Source organism: Leucoraja erinacea, chromosome 3 (assembly GCF_028641065.1).
Source record: "Leucoraja erinacea ecotype New England chromosome 3, Leri_hhj_1, whole genome shotgun sequence".
In the NCBI taxonomy this organism is placed as follows: domain Eukaryota; kingdom Metazoa; phylum Chordata; class Chondrichthyes; order Rajiformes; family Rajidae; genus Leucoraja; species Leucoraja erinaceus.
The window spans coordinates 5,990,291-6,008,196 of NC_073379.1; the positions used below are offsets into that span (position 1 = coordinate 5,990,291).

General features: G+C 38.1%; 1 protein-coding gene across 1 annotated transcript in view; it reads right to left on the bottom strand.

Moving 5' to 3' along the window:
- Window positions 1-486: 486 nt before the first annotated feature.
- The window catches only part of LOC129695104 (phosphatidylinositol 3-kinase regulatory subunit alpha-like), a 78,575-nt gene continuing 61,155 nt past the window's right edge, over window positions 487-17,906 (bottom strand). Inside the window, exons 8-16 of the mRNA XM_055631857.1 lie at window positions 13,167-13,269; window positions 11,083-11,181; window positions 10,807-10,987; window positions 9,948-10,073; window positions 9,607-9,749; window positions 6,838-7,014; window positions 5,970-6,044; window positions 5,705-5,875; window positions 487-3,697 (exon numbers count right to left, since the gene is read on the bottom strand). Coding sequence (XP_055487832.1) covers window positions 3,508-3,697; window positions 5,705-5,875; window positions 5,970-6,044; window positions 6,838-7,014; window positions 9,607-9,749; window positions 9,948-10,073; window positions 10,807-10,987; window positions 11,083-11,181; window positions 13,167-13,269 — 1,265 coding nt within the window. The 3' untranslated portion in view covers window positions 487-3,507. The remainder of the gene's footprint in view (window positions 3,698-5,704; window positions 5,876-5,969; window positions 6,045-6,837; window positions 7,015-9,606; window positions 9,750-9,947; window positions 10,074-10,806; window positions 10,988-11,082; window positions 11,182-13,166; window positions 13,270-17,906) is intronic.

A 17,906-nucleotide genomic window follows, 5' to 3' on the forward strand; every position in this document is an offset into this window, starting at 1 on the left:
GCATAGCTTTAAGAGGCTGTACTTCAGTGATAGTAGAGACCTCAGACAATGCTGCCTATGTTGATTTTTTTTTTTTTTTTTTTTTTTTTTTTTTAAATGGAAAAGGCTTTTTAAACAAAGCAATCTTAACTAATGTACAAACATTATTTCAACTAATGGAGGTTAAGTTTTTTTTAAAAAGACTGAAAAGAAATAGCAGCACATCAGGCATCAACTGCAGTCTCATGGTGATGATCCCGCCCAAGGGCCTAGCAGAACTAAAGTCGTATCTGATTTCTCTTTTGGAAAGTAGCTAGTCAAAAATGAAAAAAAAAAAAAAAAAAAAAACCTTGGAAAAAACAGAATTAATTCCTCACGAGATTAGCTGAAAGATTCCACCCTTTCCCCACTTTGAATTTACTCTAAATACTCAACGGAATGTAGAATAGTTCTGGGATGGGGGTGATGGGGACTTTTTCTTTTAAAACGCCCAACATCAGGACAAAATTCTGCAACTACATTTATTACTTCAAGAAATAAAATGGCTCATGAATAATTACAAGATTAATATCCTTTCAGATCAGTTTTGTTAAGATATGCATCACCATGTGAAAACACAAAGTTCCACAACCAAGGAAGTTTCACAGAAATGCAACACCAAACAAAATGGCACACAATGCAAATTTTTTTTTCTTTAAAAAAAAAGCTCATCAGCAGTAGTACCATTAAAACAAAGCATTACACACATTTAAAAAGGAGCAAAGCTTCTTCAAAAAACACAGCTACAGCAAAAATACAAAGAACGTACACCGTAGAGACACAGAAAACGAAATGAATTTCCAATACAGAAAGAAAATTCTGTGCGCACAACCAGTTCAACACCCAAACACTTAACAGTTTGATTTAAGTTTTGTAAAGCTCATCGCACGTGGTACCTTTGGAAGAGCTTAAAGCATGCCCATGGAACCATAATTACTTTGTTGCAGACACGGGACCAGGTTGTTTCACACTACCAAAAGCACAAGTATTCTCAGGTTGGAGAATATTCAAAATTTGCAAGAGAGCGAGTGGTGCCCTCAAAAGGGTCATAAGGTGAATAATGCCACAGCCTAGCACACCTTTGTAGTCTAATAGTTTAGGTTTAGTATCTTCATCACACATCAGGGAGAAGTAGACAATGCCAACTTTTCCTCACAAGCTAATGAAGATGACTTGAAGAAAGGTCTGAAGGGGCTCAACCCAAAAAGTCACCTACCCAAGTTCTACAGGGTTGCCGCTTGACCCGCTGAGTTACTCCAGCACGTTGCATCTTAAGGTGACTTGCACATTGGATTGCGAAATAAGCAAGCCCTCTGCTACCAAGTTTTTATTTGTAGAAAAATGTTTTGGAAACATTGGTTTACTTGTGGAATTAAATTAATATTAAACTTTACTCGATTGTCTTTTAGCAGGTTTGAACATTATGTTCTGCGACAACTCAAGTTGCATAGTCATCAATGCTTGGCTATGTAATGTGCAGAAATAATCTAAATCTTAAAACTGTGCAATAGATCACTTAGCTTGGAGAAAGTTCAGCTGCAAGAAATGTTTCCAATTTATTCTCCCGACCCCTTCTCTATCATGGCGGCCTCCGTTAATGTCGAATACAAAAATGGTTCACAAGTCTCTAGTGACTAATTGCAAGGTTATAATGACTCAATTATTCTGTAGCTGTATGATCCAGCGTTCTTCGAGAAGGTTTACTTTAAAATGGGGGGGTGAAATTATGAAAAAAAGTCCTTAGATGTGAAATTAAAAAATCTGTAGATCTGTTGCACAGACAATTTAGTTCGGAAGGCTAGTTATGCTAGAGGACTACACTATACAGCTGAAAAGTTAAATGCGCTACAAGGGTACTGTGTCTTCCCTGGAGTCTCAAAAGGTGCACCATTACACTGTTGAAGTTCCAAAACGCTTCTGCTTTTGTGTTGTGTGAAACAAGAAGCTGAATTATAGCAATGCACCGAGCAAGATAAAGTGATTTGATATCAAACATGTTGTTTTCCCACTAACACGACCACTATGGGTTCAGGTACACGGTTACAATTATGCCCATTAGATGGCTAATTTTGTTTTAAAAACAACTGAGGTAATAAGTTAAAAGTGCCAAGGCCCACAACTGCAGGACCATGGTTTAATTGAAGATAAAGGTGAAGCAAGTCAGAAAACAAGGAGTATATTAAGCTTGATTTTAAAAAAAAGCTTATAGAGTGTAGGGATGGAAAACTGTGGTGACACTAAGAGTTCCAGGTTTCAAATCGGAGCAAGAAATTTGTTAACATTAGGTTAGGGCCTTGATGCTTTTGTTGTGGAAAAAGAAAGTTTAGTGTTTTCTGGATATATAAAATATGGCCGCTTGTTAGGCGAAAACAACGTGGTTTAAACACAGTTAAACCAGTGAAAAACCACCGCTATACACAAAATTTCTGAAATAGGTTTTGAAGTTCGATTCATAAATTTTGTCTTAAAATCGTCAGAATGCTGTTGAGCCAGTGATTTACATAGAATCCATCAGATTCTCCACCCTCTCCTCCCCTCAAATTTTCAACGCTGAATTCACAGGCACCCTTTGTGTTTTGGAAACACCCAACACAACAATGTGAAAACTGACAACACTTTTAGGCAACAAAACAAAGCTTATATCATGGGTACTCTTTTTTTTGTTGAAAATGTGATATTGCTATGCAGGCCTGCATATTCCATATCTGAAAAAGAGCTGTAAAATAGGAAACAATGTAAAAGCTGCTATGATTAGGCTGATAGCATTTTTACTTGATCCAACTATCCCAGAGTGGGGATGATGCATATACATATTATATACATTATACTGTGTGCCACTTTTGTAGAAGTCTTTTCCTTCAGTTTTTTTTTTTAAACAGTCTATAAAACAGGCTTGCATGGCCTCAAGTCTAGAAATCCAGCACTTTTGACAGTGTCCCATCCGAGCAACCCCCTCACGTCTGAACAAAAAAACTTTCCCTTTCTCATGATAAACCTGGTACAAATTTTCCAAGGTGCCAGCTTGCTACATATGAAGTCCTCACTCATTTCTCTAATGAGCCGTTCCATTTTTGATTCATTTCCACGATCTGGATCAAAGAGAAACATTTCACTGGGTTCTTGTTTTTTTAATGAACATTGATGTTCTTCCTTCAGTTTTTTTTTTAAATTTCCATGGATTTGCAGGATCCAACATTCCAACTGGTAAATCCTTTCGAAGAATGTAAACAAGCACCAATAAAAACCTGCCCCAACATCCCGAAGGAGGAGACAGTTAATAGCAGTGCTCAATTAATATGTGCTTCCCTACAAAAACAAGCACGCTACGAGTTTATATTCAGAGCTCTAACGCGGTTGCTTCTCTCGTCTCTGGAAAGCTCAAGTCAAGTTTGCACACCATCGCCTGAACAGGAATCAAACTGAATCAGGGCAGAGTAGAAGCCATTTCCAATGACCAAGTCCAGCAGTCAAAAGCCAAGTCTTCATCTCTCATCTTCTCTGATTGCCATATACTGGATAAGCTAGTGTGACATTAAGGGAGTCATTGTGCTGTACGAGTGACGTATGCTGATAATGAAGCACCAGTTCTCGAAGGGAGTTGTACAAGTTGTATGGCTCCGCAAATCCATATCCGGTGGGAGTTTTATTTATGACACAATGTTTCACATCGCCATCCACCCTAAAAGGAGGAAAAGAAAAATTGAAATGAATTGGAAATAGTACATCAATCAATAGAGTTTAAAACCCTTTCGATTATCTTTAGGTAGAAAATGTCAACTTATACTTGTTTGGATAATATCACCTATCAAGAATTAAACATAGAATGGTATAGCAGAGGAACAGGTCCTTTGGTCCACCATGTCCATGCTGAACATAATGCCACGTTAAACTAAGTTCAGAAGTGAACGGAGCAGATTTAGGCCGTTCGGCCCATCATCTACTCCGCCATTCAATCATGGCTGATCCCTCTCTTCCCCCTGAAGCCCATTCTTCTGCCTTCTCCCCATAACCCCCCATATCCATGCTAATCAGCAATCTATATCTCTATCTGCACAGGATCCATATCCATGTAAACCTCTCAAGGGCCACAAACACAACTGCCTCCACCATCATCTCTAGCAGCATGTTCTAGGTGTGCGCCACCCTAAAAAAAAAAACTCCAAAAAACTTGCCCCTCACATCTCCTTTAAACATTTCCCCACTCACATTGCAGATACGTCCCCATGTCTGTGATAATTCCATCCTTGGGGGAAAAACTTTCTATGCCTCTTGGAATTTTATATACTTCTATCAGCATTAATGCTTGACACACCAAGTACTGATATCTTCCAGCAGACACAACAGTAATATTCCAACCAGGTCTCCGATTTTAAACATCACATAGAAACATAAAAAATAGGTGCAGGAGTAGGCCATTCGGCCCTTCGAGCCTGCACCGCCATTCAATATGATCATGGCTGATCATCCAACTCAGTATCCTGTACCTGCCTTCTCTCCATACCCCCGGATCCCTTTAGCCACAAGGGCCACATCTAACTCCCTCTTAAATATAGCCAATGAACTGGCCTCAATTACCTTCTGCGGCAGAGAATTCCAGAGATTCACCACTGTGTGAAAAAAGTTTTCCTCATCTCAGTCCTAAAAGATTTCCCCCTTATCCTTAAACTGTGACCCCTTGTTCTGGACTTCCCCAACATCGGGAACAATCTTCCTGCATCTAGCCTGTCCAACCCCTTAATCCAATAGTCCAACGTGATAGGAAGATCACGTTGCACTATTGTTGGATAAACTTGTCTGAAATTCAGATGGCGAGTGTAGCAGAAAAAAAAGCTGTTTAACAGAGACGGGTCAGAAAACAAAACAAGGTGGAAACATAGAAAATAGGTGCAGAGGTAGGCCATTCGGACCTTCAAGCCAGCACTGCCATTTAATATAATCATGGCTGATCATCCAAAATCAGTACCCCGTTCTTGCTTTCTCCCCATACCCCCCCGATTCCGTAAGCCCCAAGAGCTATCTCTAACTCTCCCCTTGAATATTCTTGAACGAGAACAGTTAATAAAAGGGAACGAAAATGTGATATAAATTAATGAATTATTCCAAAGCATTGGCTGAAAAATCACTTTAGCTTGCATCCCCAACATTTTGTAAAAATTGAGCTAATCCATTCACCATATTCAAATCTAGGCTGCCACTTCAGGAGTACTTAAATTCTGCTTCACCGCTGGAGGTGACGTACTCCTGATAAAATATTGAACCAAGGCCATATCTGACTGCTGAGAAGTATGGACTACATGCGTTGGCCTCGGATATTCCTCAAGGCAACAACAATGCTCATGTATGTAACCCTGCGACTTGGTTGCTATGTGTGTTTCTCCAAGATCTTCAGTCTCCTCCCACATTCCAAACACGTTTATAGGTTAATTGGCTTGGGTTTGTATACATGGTATACGTGTAAGTTGTCCCTAGCTTGTGCAGGATAGAGTTAATGTACAGGGTTTGCTGGTCGGCCCGGACTCGGTGGGCTGAAGGGCCTGTCTCCCCGATGTATCTTTAAATTACTTCAAAAGGTTATTAATCATGCAGGAAAATCTCTACAGTGCCCTGACTATGATCTTAAAATAGTTTTGTAGAGGCAAAGGAGTGTTTTATAGAGCATCTGCAAGCAAAGGCAGAGATCACGTACACGACTGAACACGCGTAACAGCCTGGCTTGCTGCTCTCCCGGATCAAGAACGTCCCATCCAGTTTTCCTCTTAGAAGGCTCTCCGCCCGAGTCCGGTTAAGACTCCCCACGTTCCAAGACCGATCATCGTGATGAGGTAGATCTTCATCATCCTCCACCATAGAGTATTGGCTAAAATAAATAAAACATTTTCGGTTATCAAAGCATCAAAATCCAGGAAAACAGTATCCATGTAAAAGTAGTTACAAATTAAAAAGTCACTTACTCTTCAGCGTTCTCGTTCTTAATGCCCAGCCACTCGTTAATCTTCTTTTGTCGAACTCCCTTTTGCGTCAACCACCTTGAACAGAAAAATAAAATTGACAGGAGTGAATATTATCGAGTATACAGATTATAAGAAACCCAAGTCACTATTTATAATCCACTTTACCCAATATTGTGCCTTTGCCCAGTCTAGTCATAGCCTCCAATGCTTTTGGTATCACAACCAAATCTCTGCCCAGGTGGTCCACTGTCATATTGAAGGAGTTAATTTTCTGAATCACAATGCACGGCAATTTCTATTTCCAATCCAACTGCAACAATCTCATAAAGATTTCAACCCAAATAACATGTTTCTTATTGTGCTGTATTCATATAGCTGCCACACATGCATCCCGAGAATTTCAAAACACCAAACAAAATTACAGCAGAGGATGTTTCCACTAGTGGGAGTCTAGGACCAGGGGCCATAGCCGCCTCAGAATAAAAGGATGTACCTTTGGAAAGGAAACGAGGGGGAATTTCTTTAGTCAGAGGGTGGTGAAGCTGTGGAATTCTTTGCCACAGAAGGCTGTGGAGGCCAAGTCAGAGGATATTTTTTTAGGCAGAGATAGATAGATTCTTGATTAGTATGGGTCTCATGGGTTATGGGGAGAAGTCAGGAGAATGGGGTTGAGAGGGAAAGATAGATTAGCAATGATTGAATGGCCCGAGTCGACCCGATGGGCCGAATGACCTAATTCTGCGCCTAGAACTTATGATGGAAATCTGAAATTGCCAGCTGGTCAGGGAGTGTACACGCCGACATTTGCCTCACGTCCCAAGTATTGCAGGACCTTAAGGTTTGAATGACCTTGAATTATTTTGCTTACGTGAGGTACTGGTCTCTCGTTTTTCTTAGTTGAATGAGGTCAGGTTTGATGCTGTTCATCCGTTTGTCAATCTCCCTGTAGTCAGCGGCTTGTTTCTTCAAATCTTCTTCTAACCTCCGTTTGCTGTCGACAATTTCACTGATGCGAGACTTCAGCTTATCATAATTTACCATAATCCTAAAGAAAAGTACATTATGAACATTAACTCTGAACATGATACGTAAAGTAGGAACTCCCAGTTTTAGGTTAAGGGTTAGTTGACTTAAGCAACCACAGAAAATGGGCCCTTTGAAAAATTTCAAAAACATGCCTTCTCCAATAGATTAATTACAAATCTGATACTGCTAGCGAGATAAAATTAAATCTGGGGAAAATAGTATAGATGACTTAAGGACATAGGAAAGCAGAGGAACTGGAAAATATTGTAGAATTAAACACAAATATTGTACGATAAAATAAGCAAACATAAGATAGATAACTGAAGTCAAAACAACATCAAGAAAATGTGGACATTTTCCCCCGAACTTTCACTAAAGTAACAAAAACAATGAAAATCGTAGGAGGGAAGATTACAAGAATAAGAGGAAAGTGACATGAGGAACTGCAGATGCTGGAATCTTGAGTAAAACAGAGTTCGAGCAATAGGGGGAATTTTTTTTTTGAAAAGCCAAACCAGAGGAAAAATGCCTTGGTTCAAAAGAATTGCACCATTGGATATTCAGGTACAAGCTGGAATATAATTATATTCACATACAATAATTCAATGGGAGAAAAAAGAAAAATGGACAGGAGTGCAATTCAAATAAAAGGCGGATTTCTAGATTCATTCCCACCACAGACCATGTGTCATCGTGGCTTTTACAGAAAAAGTAGAAAAGTACTAGAAAAAAAGCACAAGATATCTAGGAGACAGAATGAAAAAAAGATACTTTACTTACATTCCTAAAACAGTTATTGTTTAGTTTATTATTGTCATGTATACCGAGGTACATTGCAAATCTTTGCTGTTGCATGTTATCCAGGCAAGACTACATATGATTACAATCAAGCCGTCATATTTAAAGGGTATATTATTCAGTGCAAGATAAAGTCCAATTAAATGTCAGTTTAAAGGTCTCCAATGAGGTAGATGGCAGGTCAGGGCCGCACTCTAGCGTGAGAGGACCACTCAGTTGCCTGAACAGACCCCGAGTCTGAAGGTATACGTTTTCGAACTTCTGCATCTCTTGCCCGATGGGAGAGGGGAGAAGTGGGAGCGACCGGGGAGAGACGGGTTGATTATGTGTAACCTACATTCTAAGAATTACCAGGACAAGTAGATAAGTGCTTACATTAATTAGAAAACTAAACATTCAGAGCACTTTACGAAAGAACTAGGTTTAGTCTGCAGCGATGACAGAGAATTTCCTTTTGCCTGCCACTTTAATTTTTCATCTCACCAATCTGCAATCAGTGGCTTCCTGCATTGTTTATAACAAGCTTGAGGAACAATACCTCACCTTACACCTGGATTGGATATTTATAACTTCAGGTAACTGGCCATTTCTGCTGTTAAATAATCCATCCATGCTGTTAAGTGTATTGGCTTCTTTTTTTCCCCCTCAAGCACAGCCTGACATTCATTACATAACATGTTATGTTTCTTTATTTGCATTCTCCTAAATGCCCCAATTAAACCACTGACCAGAAGACCTCCATAACCTATCCCACGCAACCTGGCTGTGCCCCATAGCAGGTTATGTCCTTTGCATTAGACAACCCTTCCTCCACCAAGTGCAACATTAAACTGACTTTTTCCTCCTCTCCCCCAGTCCAATTATTTCTTGGGAAGGATGACGTGGGTGTTGGACTAAAGACGTATGGGAATGCAGCACATAATTTACAAAATGGACAAGAAAATCATAACGAAAGCAAATGTAAATCGATTCAAGAGGAATAGAATCCAATATATGGGAAATGTAAATTTCCATACATCATGAGTGCATAACTTTCAGTAGCATATGTAACTCTGAACTTTATAAAAGTGCAGTGCAACACTAAATTAAATGCAGAAAAGGTCAACTCGAGAGAGGATAAAACTATCGGAAATGATAAAGCAGATTGACAATTGATTATCTTTCTCTTGGGAGAGGGAAAAATAGATGGAGAGCCAGGATGGTTCTTCAAAATAATAGAGGCTTTATACAACAGACATGCAAAAACCAGTTTCCGATTGTGACCCTGTTTAAGTCTGAGGCAAAGATAGCCATCACAAGAATTTCGCTTTTGTTTACGTTTCACTAATGCAGAACTTACTGTTGCATGTGGTGTTTGAAACGGCTATGATTGATGGAAATGGGCTCAATGCAGACGTGTCGGTGATGGGAAAAGGGGAACATAAGAAATGTTTGAAAACAAAAAATAAGGCTCATTAGGAATATAAATATGGGTGTAGACCAGTTAGATCAGACGGCCTGTTACTGAGTTGTAATTAAAAAACCCCCATATAAAACAGCATTGAAGGACTATTCAGACCCAGATCAGTCCACATCGTTCATGCACCATTTGAACCGTATCCCATGACATGTATTTTTTTCTCTCTCGGAAGTTTATGTAACCTTCCATTGTCTGTGTTTATACCATTTCCTGCAGTACAGATTTCTGTACTGTCACCACTGCTTAACATAGGTGTTCCTTTCAAAGTTAGTGCAAATACATACTAACTATATCACAACTGGAAATTAAATTAACAATGAAAGACCAAAGCTAGTAAGTTGAGTAGATATGAACCTTTGGATCTCTTTTTCATTTCCTTCTCGCCTGAATTTTTCAATGTACTCCTTGCTGTACCTTTCCTGTGTTTGACACTGTTCCTCGAATATTTTGATTGTTTCATTAAATGCTTCAATTGCTGTCCTTTTCATTTGTATTTCCTAATTGAAAATAAACAGTTAAAGAAATTGAACACAAATAATTCCATTTCAAAAATCTAAAATCAATTTTATTAAATGAATAATTAACAATTCAACTCTTAACAAAAAATTTAAAAAAATCTAGTCAACCTCAAACATTTTGTTGCACAAAAAAGTATCAATTTTTTTAATAGACATTCTGTTTGCAGCAAAACTCACTTGAGATGTCCTTGTACATTCTTCATAAAGTCGGTCGTATTCCCTGCTTTTCTCTTGGTATTGAGTATGATACTCATGGAGTTTCTTGCCTACTGCATCAATGTTATCCTCTTTTACCACCTGATCCTGAAGACAACACAAGAATATGGACTGATAAATAACCAGCACCACACAGCAGCAATGGATATTATACAAAAATCTCTGACGAATCAAATCATGCTGGTCGATATCAGAAGAGATATTATTCTCTTTTCTCATCCACTTAAATGGAAGTCAAAGACTTCCGTGCAAGTCCCAAAGCTCCCCGACAGATTCAGAACATCAAATCTGTCATTTTCCTCTGGCAGCTGTGAGTCCAAAGGCAAACTTAATCCAGAATTAAGGACAATGAACCACAGCTGTTAGAAGCCAGCAATGCAGGTGGGGGAGTTTTGCCAGCTGTTAAAAAGCTTTTTATGGAGGGTTTCAGGTATTAGGGATATCAATTGCCATTGGAGACGCCACTGCTAGTGAGATCACACTGCTGGATACGCTGGGCCAGAAAGGTGGGCCTTCTATATCTGTGTATTGTGGTGATCATGGATGGTGATAGGATGGTAGACAGTGGAATGTGTCAGCATGATCTGGTTCAATATCATAAAGTTTCCTTCTAATTACGTAATTATGTGTAGGAAGGAACTGCAGATGCTAGTTTATACCGAAGAGACACAAAATGCTGGAGTAACTCAGCAGAACAGGCAGCATCACATGAGAAAAGGTGACGTTTCGGGACGGAAACCTTCTCCAGACAGTTCAAGCTATAATAGGCTTGCTTTACATTTAAAGAAAGTATAAAGGACCACTTGCAAACAAATCATACCTGTTGGAACTTGGACACAGGATACAACAGTTTAACATCTAGCTTTGGGTTGTATTGTGCCAAAGATTCATGGCGATAGTGATTTATAAGCTCCACCACCGAATTGAAAGTCAATGGGTCAGAAAAACCATATTTGCCATCTCGATGAAAAATTTTGATTAATTTATTGTTGCCGCCTTTCCTGTAAAGAAATCGCATTTTCCAGTTTAAGTTTGGCAAGACCGTATTTCATGACTCAGCACAAAAGAAAAAGTTCAGAATATTGGGAAAATTCACCTCAAGGTAAGAGTGTAGTCACCATGCATTTTCGTAGATGCATCTCGGACCAAGAAGGTACCGTCAGCGGTATCGCGCAGTTTTTCATTGACTTCCTCCCTGAAATCAAAATTAATGTTCCGTTATACCAGTACTCTGTGGCAGAATGCAGCTTAAGGATTAAGCAGAGAGAAAAATAAAGAAATAAATTTAGCATTTAGGTGCAACTTAGATAAATACTGCTGTAGAATACAGAGATACTGTTTTGGGAATGTTAACTTCATTTTAGCAGATACTTTTCCTTTGGGAACAAGTTTGAATCCAATTTACATTAGAAAAATGTGTGCACGTTATATATACAGTGCCCTCCATAATGTTTGGGACAAAGACCCGTCATTTATTTATATGCCCAATTTGAGGTTTGTAATAGAATAAGTCACACGTGGTTTAAGTCCACATTGTCAGATTTTATTAAAGGGTATTTTTAATACATTTTGGTTTCATCTTATGTTTATGCATATGTAAAGGAATTGCATCTGTTTATCCATTTCAGGGCACCATAATGTTTGGGACACGTGGCTTCACATGTGTTTGTAATTGCTCAGGTGTGTTTAAATGCTTCCTTACTGCATGTATAAGAGAGCTCTCAGCATCTAGTCTTTCCATCACCTTTGGAAACTTTCATTGCTATTTATCAACATGAGGACCAAAGTTGTGCCAATTAAAGTCAAAGCAGCCAGTATGAGACCGAGAAACAAGAATAAAACTGTTAGAGACATCAGCCAAACCTTAGGCTTACCAAAATCAACTGTTTGCAACATCATTAAAAAGAAAGAGAGCACTGGTGAGCATACTAATCGCAAAGGGACTGGCAGGCCAAGGAAGACATCAACAGCTGGTGACAGAAGAATTCTCTTTATAATAAAGAAAAATCCCCAAACACCTGTCCGACAGATCAGAAACAGTCTTCAGGAATGGATTTGTCAATGACAACTGTCCACAGAAGACTTCATGAACAGAAGTACAGAGGCTACACTGCAAGATGCAAACCACTGGTTAGCCGCAAAAATAGGTTGCCAGGTTAGTTTGCCAAGAAGTACTTAAAAGAGCAACCACAGTTCTGGAAAAGGTCTTGTGGACAGATGAAACGAAGATTAACTTATATCAGAGTGATGGCAAGAGCAAAGTATGGAGGAGAGAAGGATCTACCCAAGATCCAAAGCATACCACCTCATCTGTGAAAGAGTGGTGGGGGTGTTATGTTATGGCCTGGGCATGTATGGCTGCTGAAGGTACTGGCTTACTTATCTTCATTGATGATAAACTGCTGATGGTAGTAGCATAATGAATTCTGAAGTGCATTCAACAGCAAGACAATGATCCCAAACATACTACTAAAGCAACAAAGGAGTTTTTCAAAGCTAAAAAATGGTCAATTCTTGAGTGGCCGTCAATCATGACTTGCATACTTCAAGCCATCATTGCATGCAAAGGATATGCAACAAAATACTAATAACTACTTTCATTTACATGAAATTGCTGCGTCCCAAACATTATGGTGCCCTGAAATGGGGGGGATGGGACGGACTATCTATAAACACTGCTGTAATTTCTACATGGTTAAAATCAAAATTTATAAAAATGGCCTTTATTAAAATCTGACAAGGTGCACCTTAACCACATGTGCTTTTTTCGATTAAATATCTCAAATTGTGTACAGAGGCAAATAAATAGATGATGGGTCTTTGTCGCAAACATTGTGGGCAAGCCACCCAGCCAAATACTTTTACGAGGTTTGCATAGTCCAGTTATGTTCCAACCTGCATGCAGCAGGAAAAATATATTATAATCAAGGCCAACTTTGACTCGGTGAATGTTTCTTCTCCAATTTAATTAATCTCCTTAATGCTACCGCTGTTGACAAGCACACACGGACTCCACTTTAGCTATTCAAATAACAAAGATAGTTTTTTGAGGGTTCGGTGTTTATATTTAATCGCATTTCCTGCTCTATATCTGGCTGATCATTTTAGCTCCATCTTAAGGCTGAACTATAGTACTTACTGTTTTCTTTTAATACTTGGAACTTCTAAGCTCAGACTTACCTGGAAATGTCTCCCCAGTACCATTCAGCATCTTGTAGAGACATGGTGCTATTTATTCCGTTGTTGGTTACAGGTGTTACTTTTGGTGGTTTCGGAGGCAGAGCTGTGTGAATTAAAAATAAAAACTTAGGAACATTTCCAAAATACTTGTTTTTTTAAAAAATCATGTCTAATATATCAGATTTGTTTTAGATAAAACATGCCAGTCGAATGAATAATAGGTTTTCAAAAGTTCCCACAAACAAAGAACACATTTTAACAGTACTCAAATGTTTAATTACTAACGCTGTGCGTTAAATGCGACTGTATTAAACTTTTAGTGCATTGCAGTTGGCTGTGGTTAAAATGGATGCTGCTTAGCCTCACAAGAATGAATCATTTTGTATTAACAGCATCCTTCAGCAACACACCAGAAATCAACTGTTATTTAATTAAGGAAGTCGATTTAGTGTATGAAGGAAAATGCAGTGGTTGAATACACCAAGTATCACATTCTAGGGAAATGTATCATAAGGAAATAGATAATTCCACAATATGGGCAATTACCCAACTGCAATAAGAATGAACACATCCCTCCAATTCAGCTTTCCAGAAATTCTGCATATAGGCAAGGACAGACCAAAAGATGCTTGATGCCTTTAACTGATAATCAGCAGGGAAGATTTGGAACTTGATTGCGAGTCTAGTTCTATACTGAAATAGTCGCTTATTTGCTATAGGATAATTCAACAATATTAAATTTGAAAGCAATTTTAAAAATATGCACCAAATTAGATCTTACTTTTGAAACAAATAGCAAATTATGAGCACACCTGAATTTAAGGAGCTTCCCAGAGCTAAAACATGTTCAAATAATCACCAATAATATTATGTAGCATCAGGAAATGTCCAATGATGTATTCAGTACCCTACCAGACGTGAGCACACCTGTCAGATTAAATCTGACATTATAGCACTTTTGCGTAACAATTTTCAAATATTCTCCTACTCATTTTTAAGTTTCAAAAAAAAAAAAAAAAACCCAAATATTTTTCCCGGTCCACTTTAAGTACTTCATCTGTTTGACTGGTGGAGAAGGAAATGGCCATGGAAGAGTTAAGATACTGCACTGAAACCCTGCTCAGAGCTCTTTAAATGAACCATACAGAAACAAATTCTACAGCCAATAAAAACAATACTGCAGAATTTTTTTCAGCTCCAGTGGACATTAAATCGTCAAAGATTAGTCATTAATATAGGGACACTGAACACAGTCAGGCTCTTTATAGGTTTTGAGCTGCACATTAAATATGCCATAGGAAAGAATATGAACCAGCCACTATCATATAACGCTGGTATCTAAAATGCAAATTAAAAACCTACGACATGTCAGCCAATTTAATTTACAAAAAAAAATACTAACTTGCAATTGTTCATAGACCCATTATATTTTCCCCACATATTTCAATACAATTTAACATAACAGATTACTGACTAAAATCTGCAGATTTAACTCCCCGTTATTCCAAATTTGTATAGGATACAAATTGGACTAAAGATTAAGTGAAACTATATATACAAAACAAAATAGTTAAAATTAAGATCAGAAAAATCAGCACTGATATTAGGTCAACTTTAGAGTTTGAAGTGAAGCTGCATTTCATCAATTTGTCTGCATAAAAATATACATTTTTTTCAGTTTTTACTGCAAAAGCAATCCTGGAATGCGCAACTTTCCTCTCAAAATTCAGCCCTTGTATCATGAAACTAGAATTTAACATTGCACATCATTTTAATGTCAATGAATCCTGCACGGGTCTCAATAAACCATCGCTGTGATGCTCATCACATACAAGTTCAATTTGTCTGTGCAGATTCAGAGGCATCCGTAAAGTCATTCTTAGCTAATTACTTATCTTGAAATCATTTGTTTGTCTAAATGCACTCCTTTTACATCACTAGTTAGATCTGAGAAAAATTTACCGTGATGCATCTTGCTAAACATCAGCTTATTTACGAACCTCACAGCAAGGGTAAAACAATATTTTGGGGGAATTTCCTTTTATCATTCAACATTCTTAAAAAGGGATAAATATACTCTTATCAGTTGCTAACTAGTGTTACAAGCAATAACTAAAGAATCCCCGACAGCTCTGAAGTTAATGAGTCCGGTACAAAGTGATGATGGGGGAGGGTTTTGGGGAGGAGGGGAGTAATGGGGGTCGTGGGAAATCTTCCTCATTCACAATAAACATGACATGCCTTTTCTGAAACGTTACTAACACTGTACAATCGGCATTGCTCACTTGTTACCAAGAATAACATCCCAGTTTCTAACATTGAAAAATTGTACACACATACATTAAAACCAGTGCTGGTTTGATTTTATTGCAGCATTACCTGGTGGATCCATTTCTATGTAAAACATCAAATCTGTGGCACAGTGAAGTTCTGTTCTATGGTAGTCTAATTCTAGTTCTTCCATATTCCGAACAGTATTGCACAATAAGATTCAAACACTGCTGCTCAGGGTCAGTCATAAGAACAAATGCAGTCTTTTTATAATGGTGTCTTGGAATTCATTTTAAAACCTATGAAGGGCTGCACTGTAACCTCTTACATCATACTGCACAGCCAATCCAATCCAGATAATGTCACCAGACCACTCCTGCTCATTTCCTATATGCAGTGGCTTTCAGTATCATTTTATATTTCAATTCCAAAATTAAGTACATGGAAACATTACATTAGAACAGAAATAGATAACAGAAAAAATTAACCCTTGCAATTTTCAGCTTCATATCCAAGGGTTCCAGCTTGGTACATCCCACTTTTGGCAAGCTGACAAAACCCTAACTGCAGCACGTAGGCTTCTCACAGCATTTGGCAACAGACACAGCTAGTTCATTTCAAGAAGTGTTAACATTGAGAAGGATTTACACTATTTTAAAACCTATTGCAAACCTGAAATAGCAAGTCTAAGGTGAACAAATAACAGCACATTTCAAAATAGCTACGAGCCATTAAAAAGGTAATACATAAAATCCAGTTAAATTATCGGTCTGAAGTTTTTAAATATACATCAACTGACATGAAAAAAAATGACACAGGCAAGGAGGTAATAGTGCAAAGTCCAACAGGAAGAACACACACATATACACCAGAGGACAAAGCACTGCCCAAGTGGGTTTACCTATACAGAGCTTTGCTCTTGAAATACCTCAGCACTTGAGTTGAAGCATCCCACTTTCTCTTAATTCTACTAGATCAAAGTAGGACTAAATCAAAAGGGAGACACAATGAGACATTCCTCTATTCTACTCAAAAGCTGACTTTGAGACTTCACTGCAAAGTTGCCACTTGGCAATCAAAAATCACAACGGGATTAACAGCCAAAAAAAAATCAACCCGATACACTTAAAAACCTATTCAAGATCCCTGCAAAACTGTTGCAGCTTTTAATGAGCCATTTATGGTACAGCACTTTACCGATTTACAAGTCTGATGAATTTTCTATTTGTCTATCTGCTAGAGAAAGTTTGCAATAGAGGTTTCATACAAAATCCAACACTGAAGTGCTTCTATTAAACTGGTAATGGGACCACCTTTTTTCTTTAAACAATTAACATTAAAAAACTATGATACTGTGGAAATACACTCCGATTAAGTATATGCACAAAGGTAAAATTACTTTGACAGGTGGTGGTTAAAAAAAAAATAATTGAAATAGTAATTAGTTATGAAACCAGAACACGAACATTTTAAACCTCCAGGCCTTTACTGAAAGAGCCTAGCCCTGGTTGCATACACTTGTACAAACAGGTTAATGCACAACTCAAACCAATCTATCTTACTGCGCACCATATACTAAGCCAGCATAGGTAGAACAGACAGGTGATTTTCCACTGCCTCCACTTGGTCTGCTATGGCAAGTAATAAGTACAATGTATTTGCTGGACTCAGGAAGGAGAGGATAAAGAAATAAAAATCGTGCTGCAAAACTTAAGAAATAAAATTAGATTAAAAAGAATGCACATGGATAAGCTTACATTTTGCAGTGTATTATCACCATTTGTGGTTTGTTTTGATTAAACTTTTTTTTAAATTTTTATTTTCTTAAATAAAGACAGTCTCTACAACATTCTGGACAAATGTAGAAAAACTTAAAGCCAACCACCTTTTGCCTTTCCCAAATGCATGTTTAGAGTTGCAGAAACAGCTCGACGTCTGTTAAAAAACAAAAAACAACCTGTCTGTCCTCAAAAATGCATGCAACTGGTCTATGAACTTTTTGCAATGAGGGTGCAGGTACCTCTGCAGAGCACAAAGTTAATAATTAAAAAATGAACCCAAGTTCTGTACTTCCAGCACTGCCAGTGGTCTGCATTTAACTAACGATAAAGATCTCTCATTAAACATTAACCTAAGCAAGCTCAAATATTTGCTGAGTTTGGGATTTGTATCTGGTATGAATACATGAAGGGGGAGGAGGGGTATTCTTGGTGGGAAGGAGGAAGGGAAGGCTGCGTTAGAAATGTGAATAAGCTCTCACAAACAAAAGTACAAGTTTCTCCAATACAGAAAATACCAGACCCCAATTCAGAAACACTGCAAACTTTCTTAAATAGTCCCTGCAGAAAAGCAAACTATCTCAAGCAGCTGCATGCAAGAAGCAAGCTAAGCTTGTTCAGCAAAAATACAATCAAAGCCTTCCTCAAGCTTTCTTTTGCAAGCAATCCAACTTGGAATCAGACTATGAAT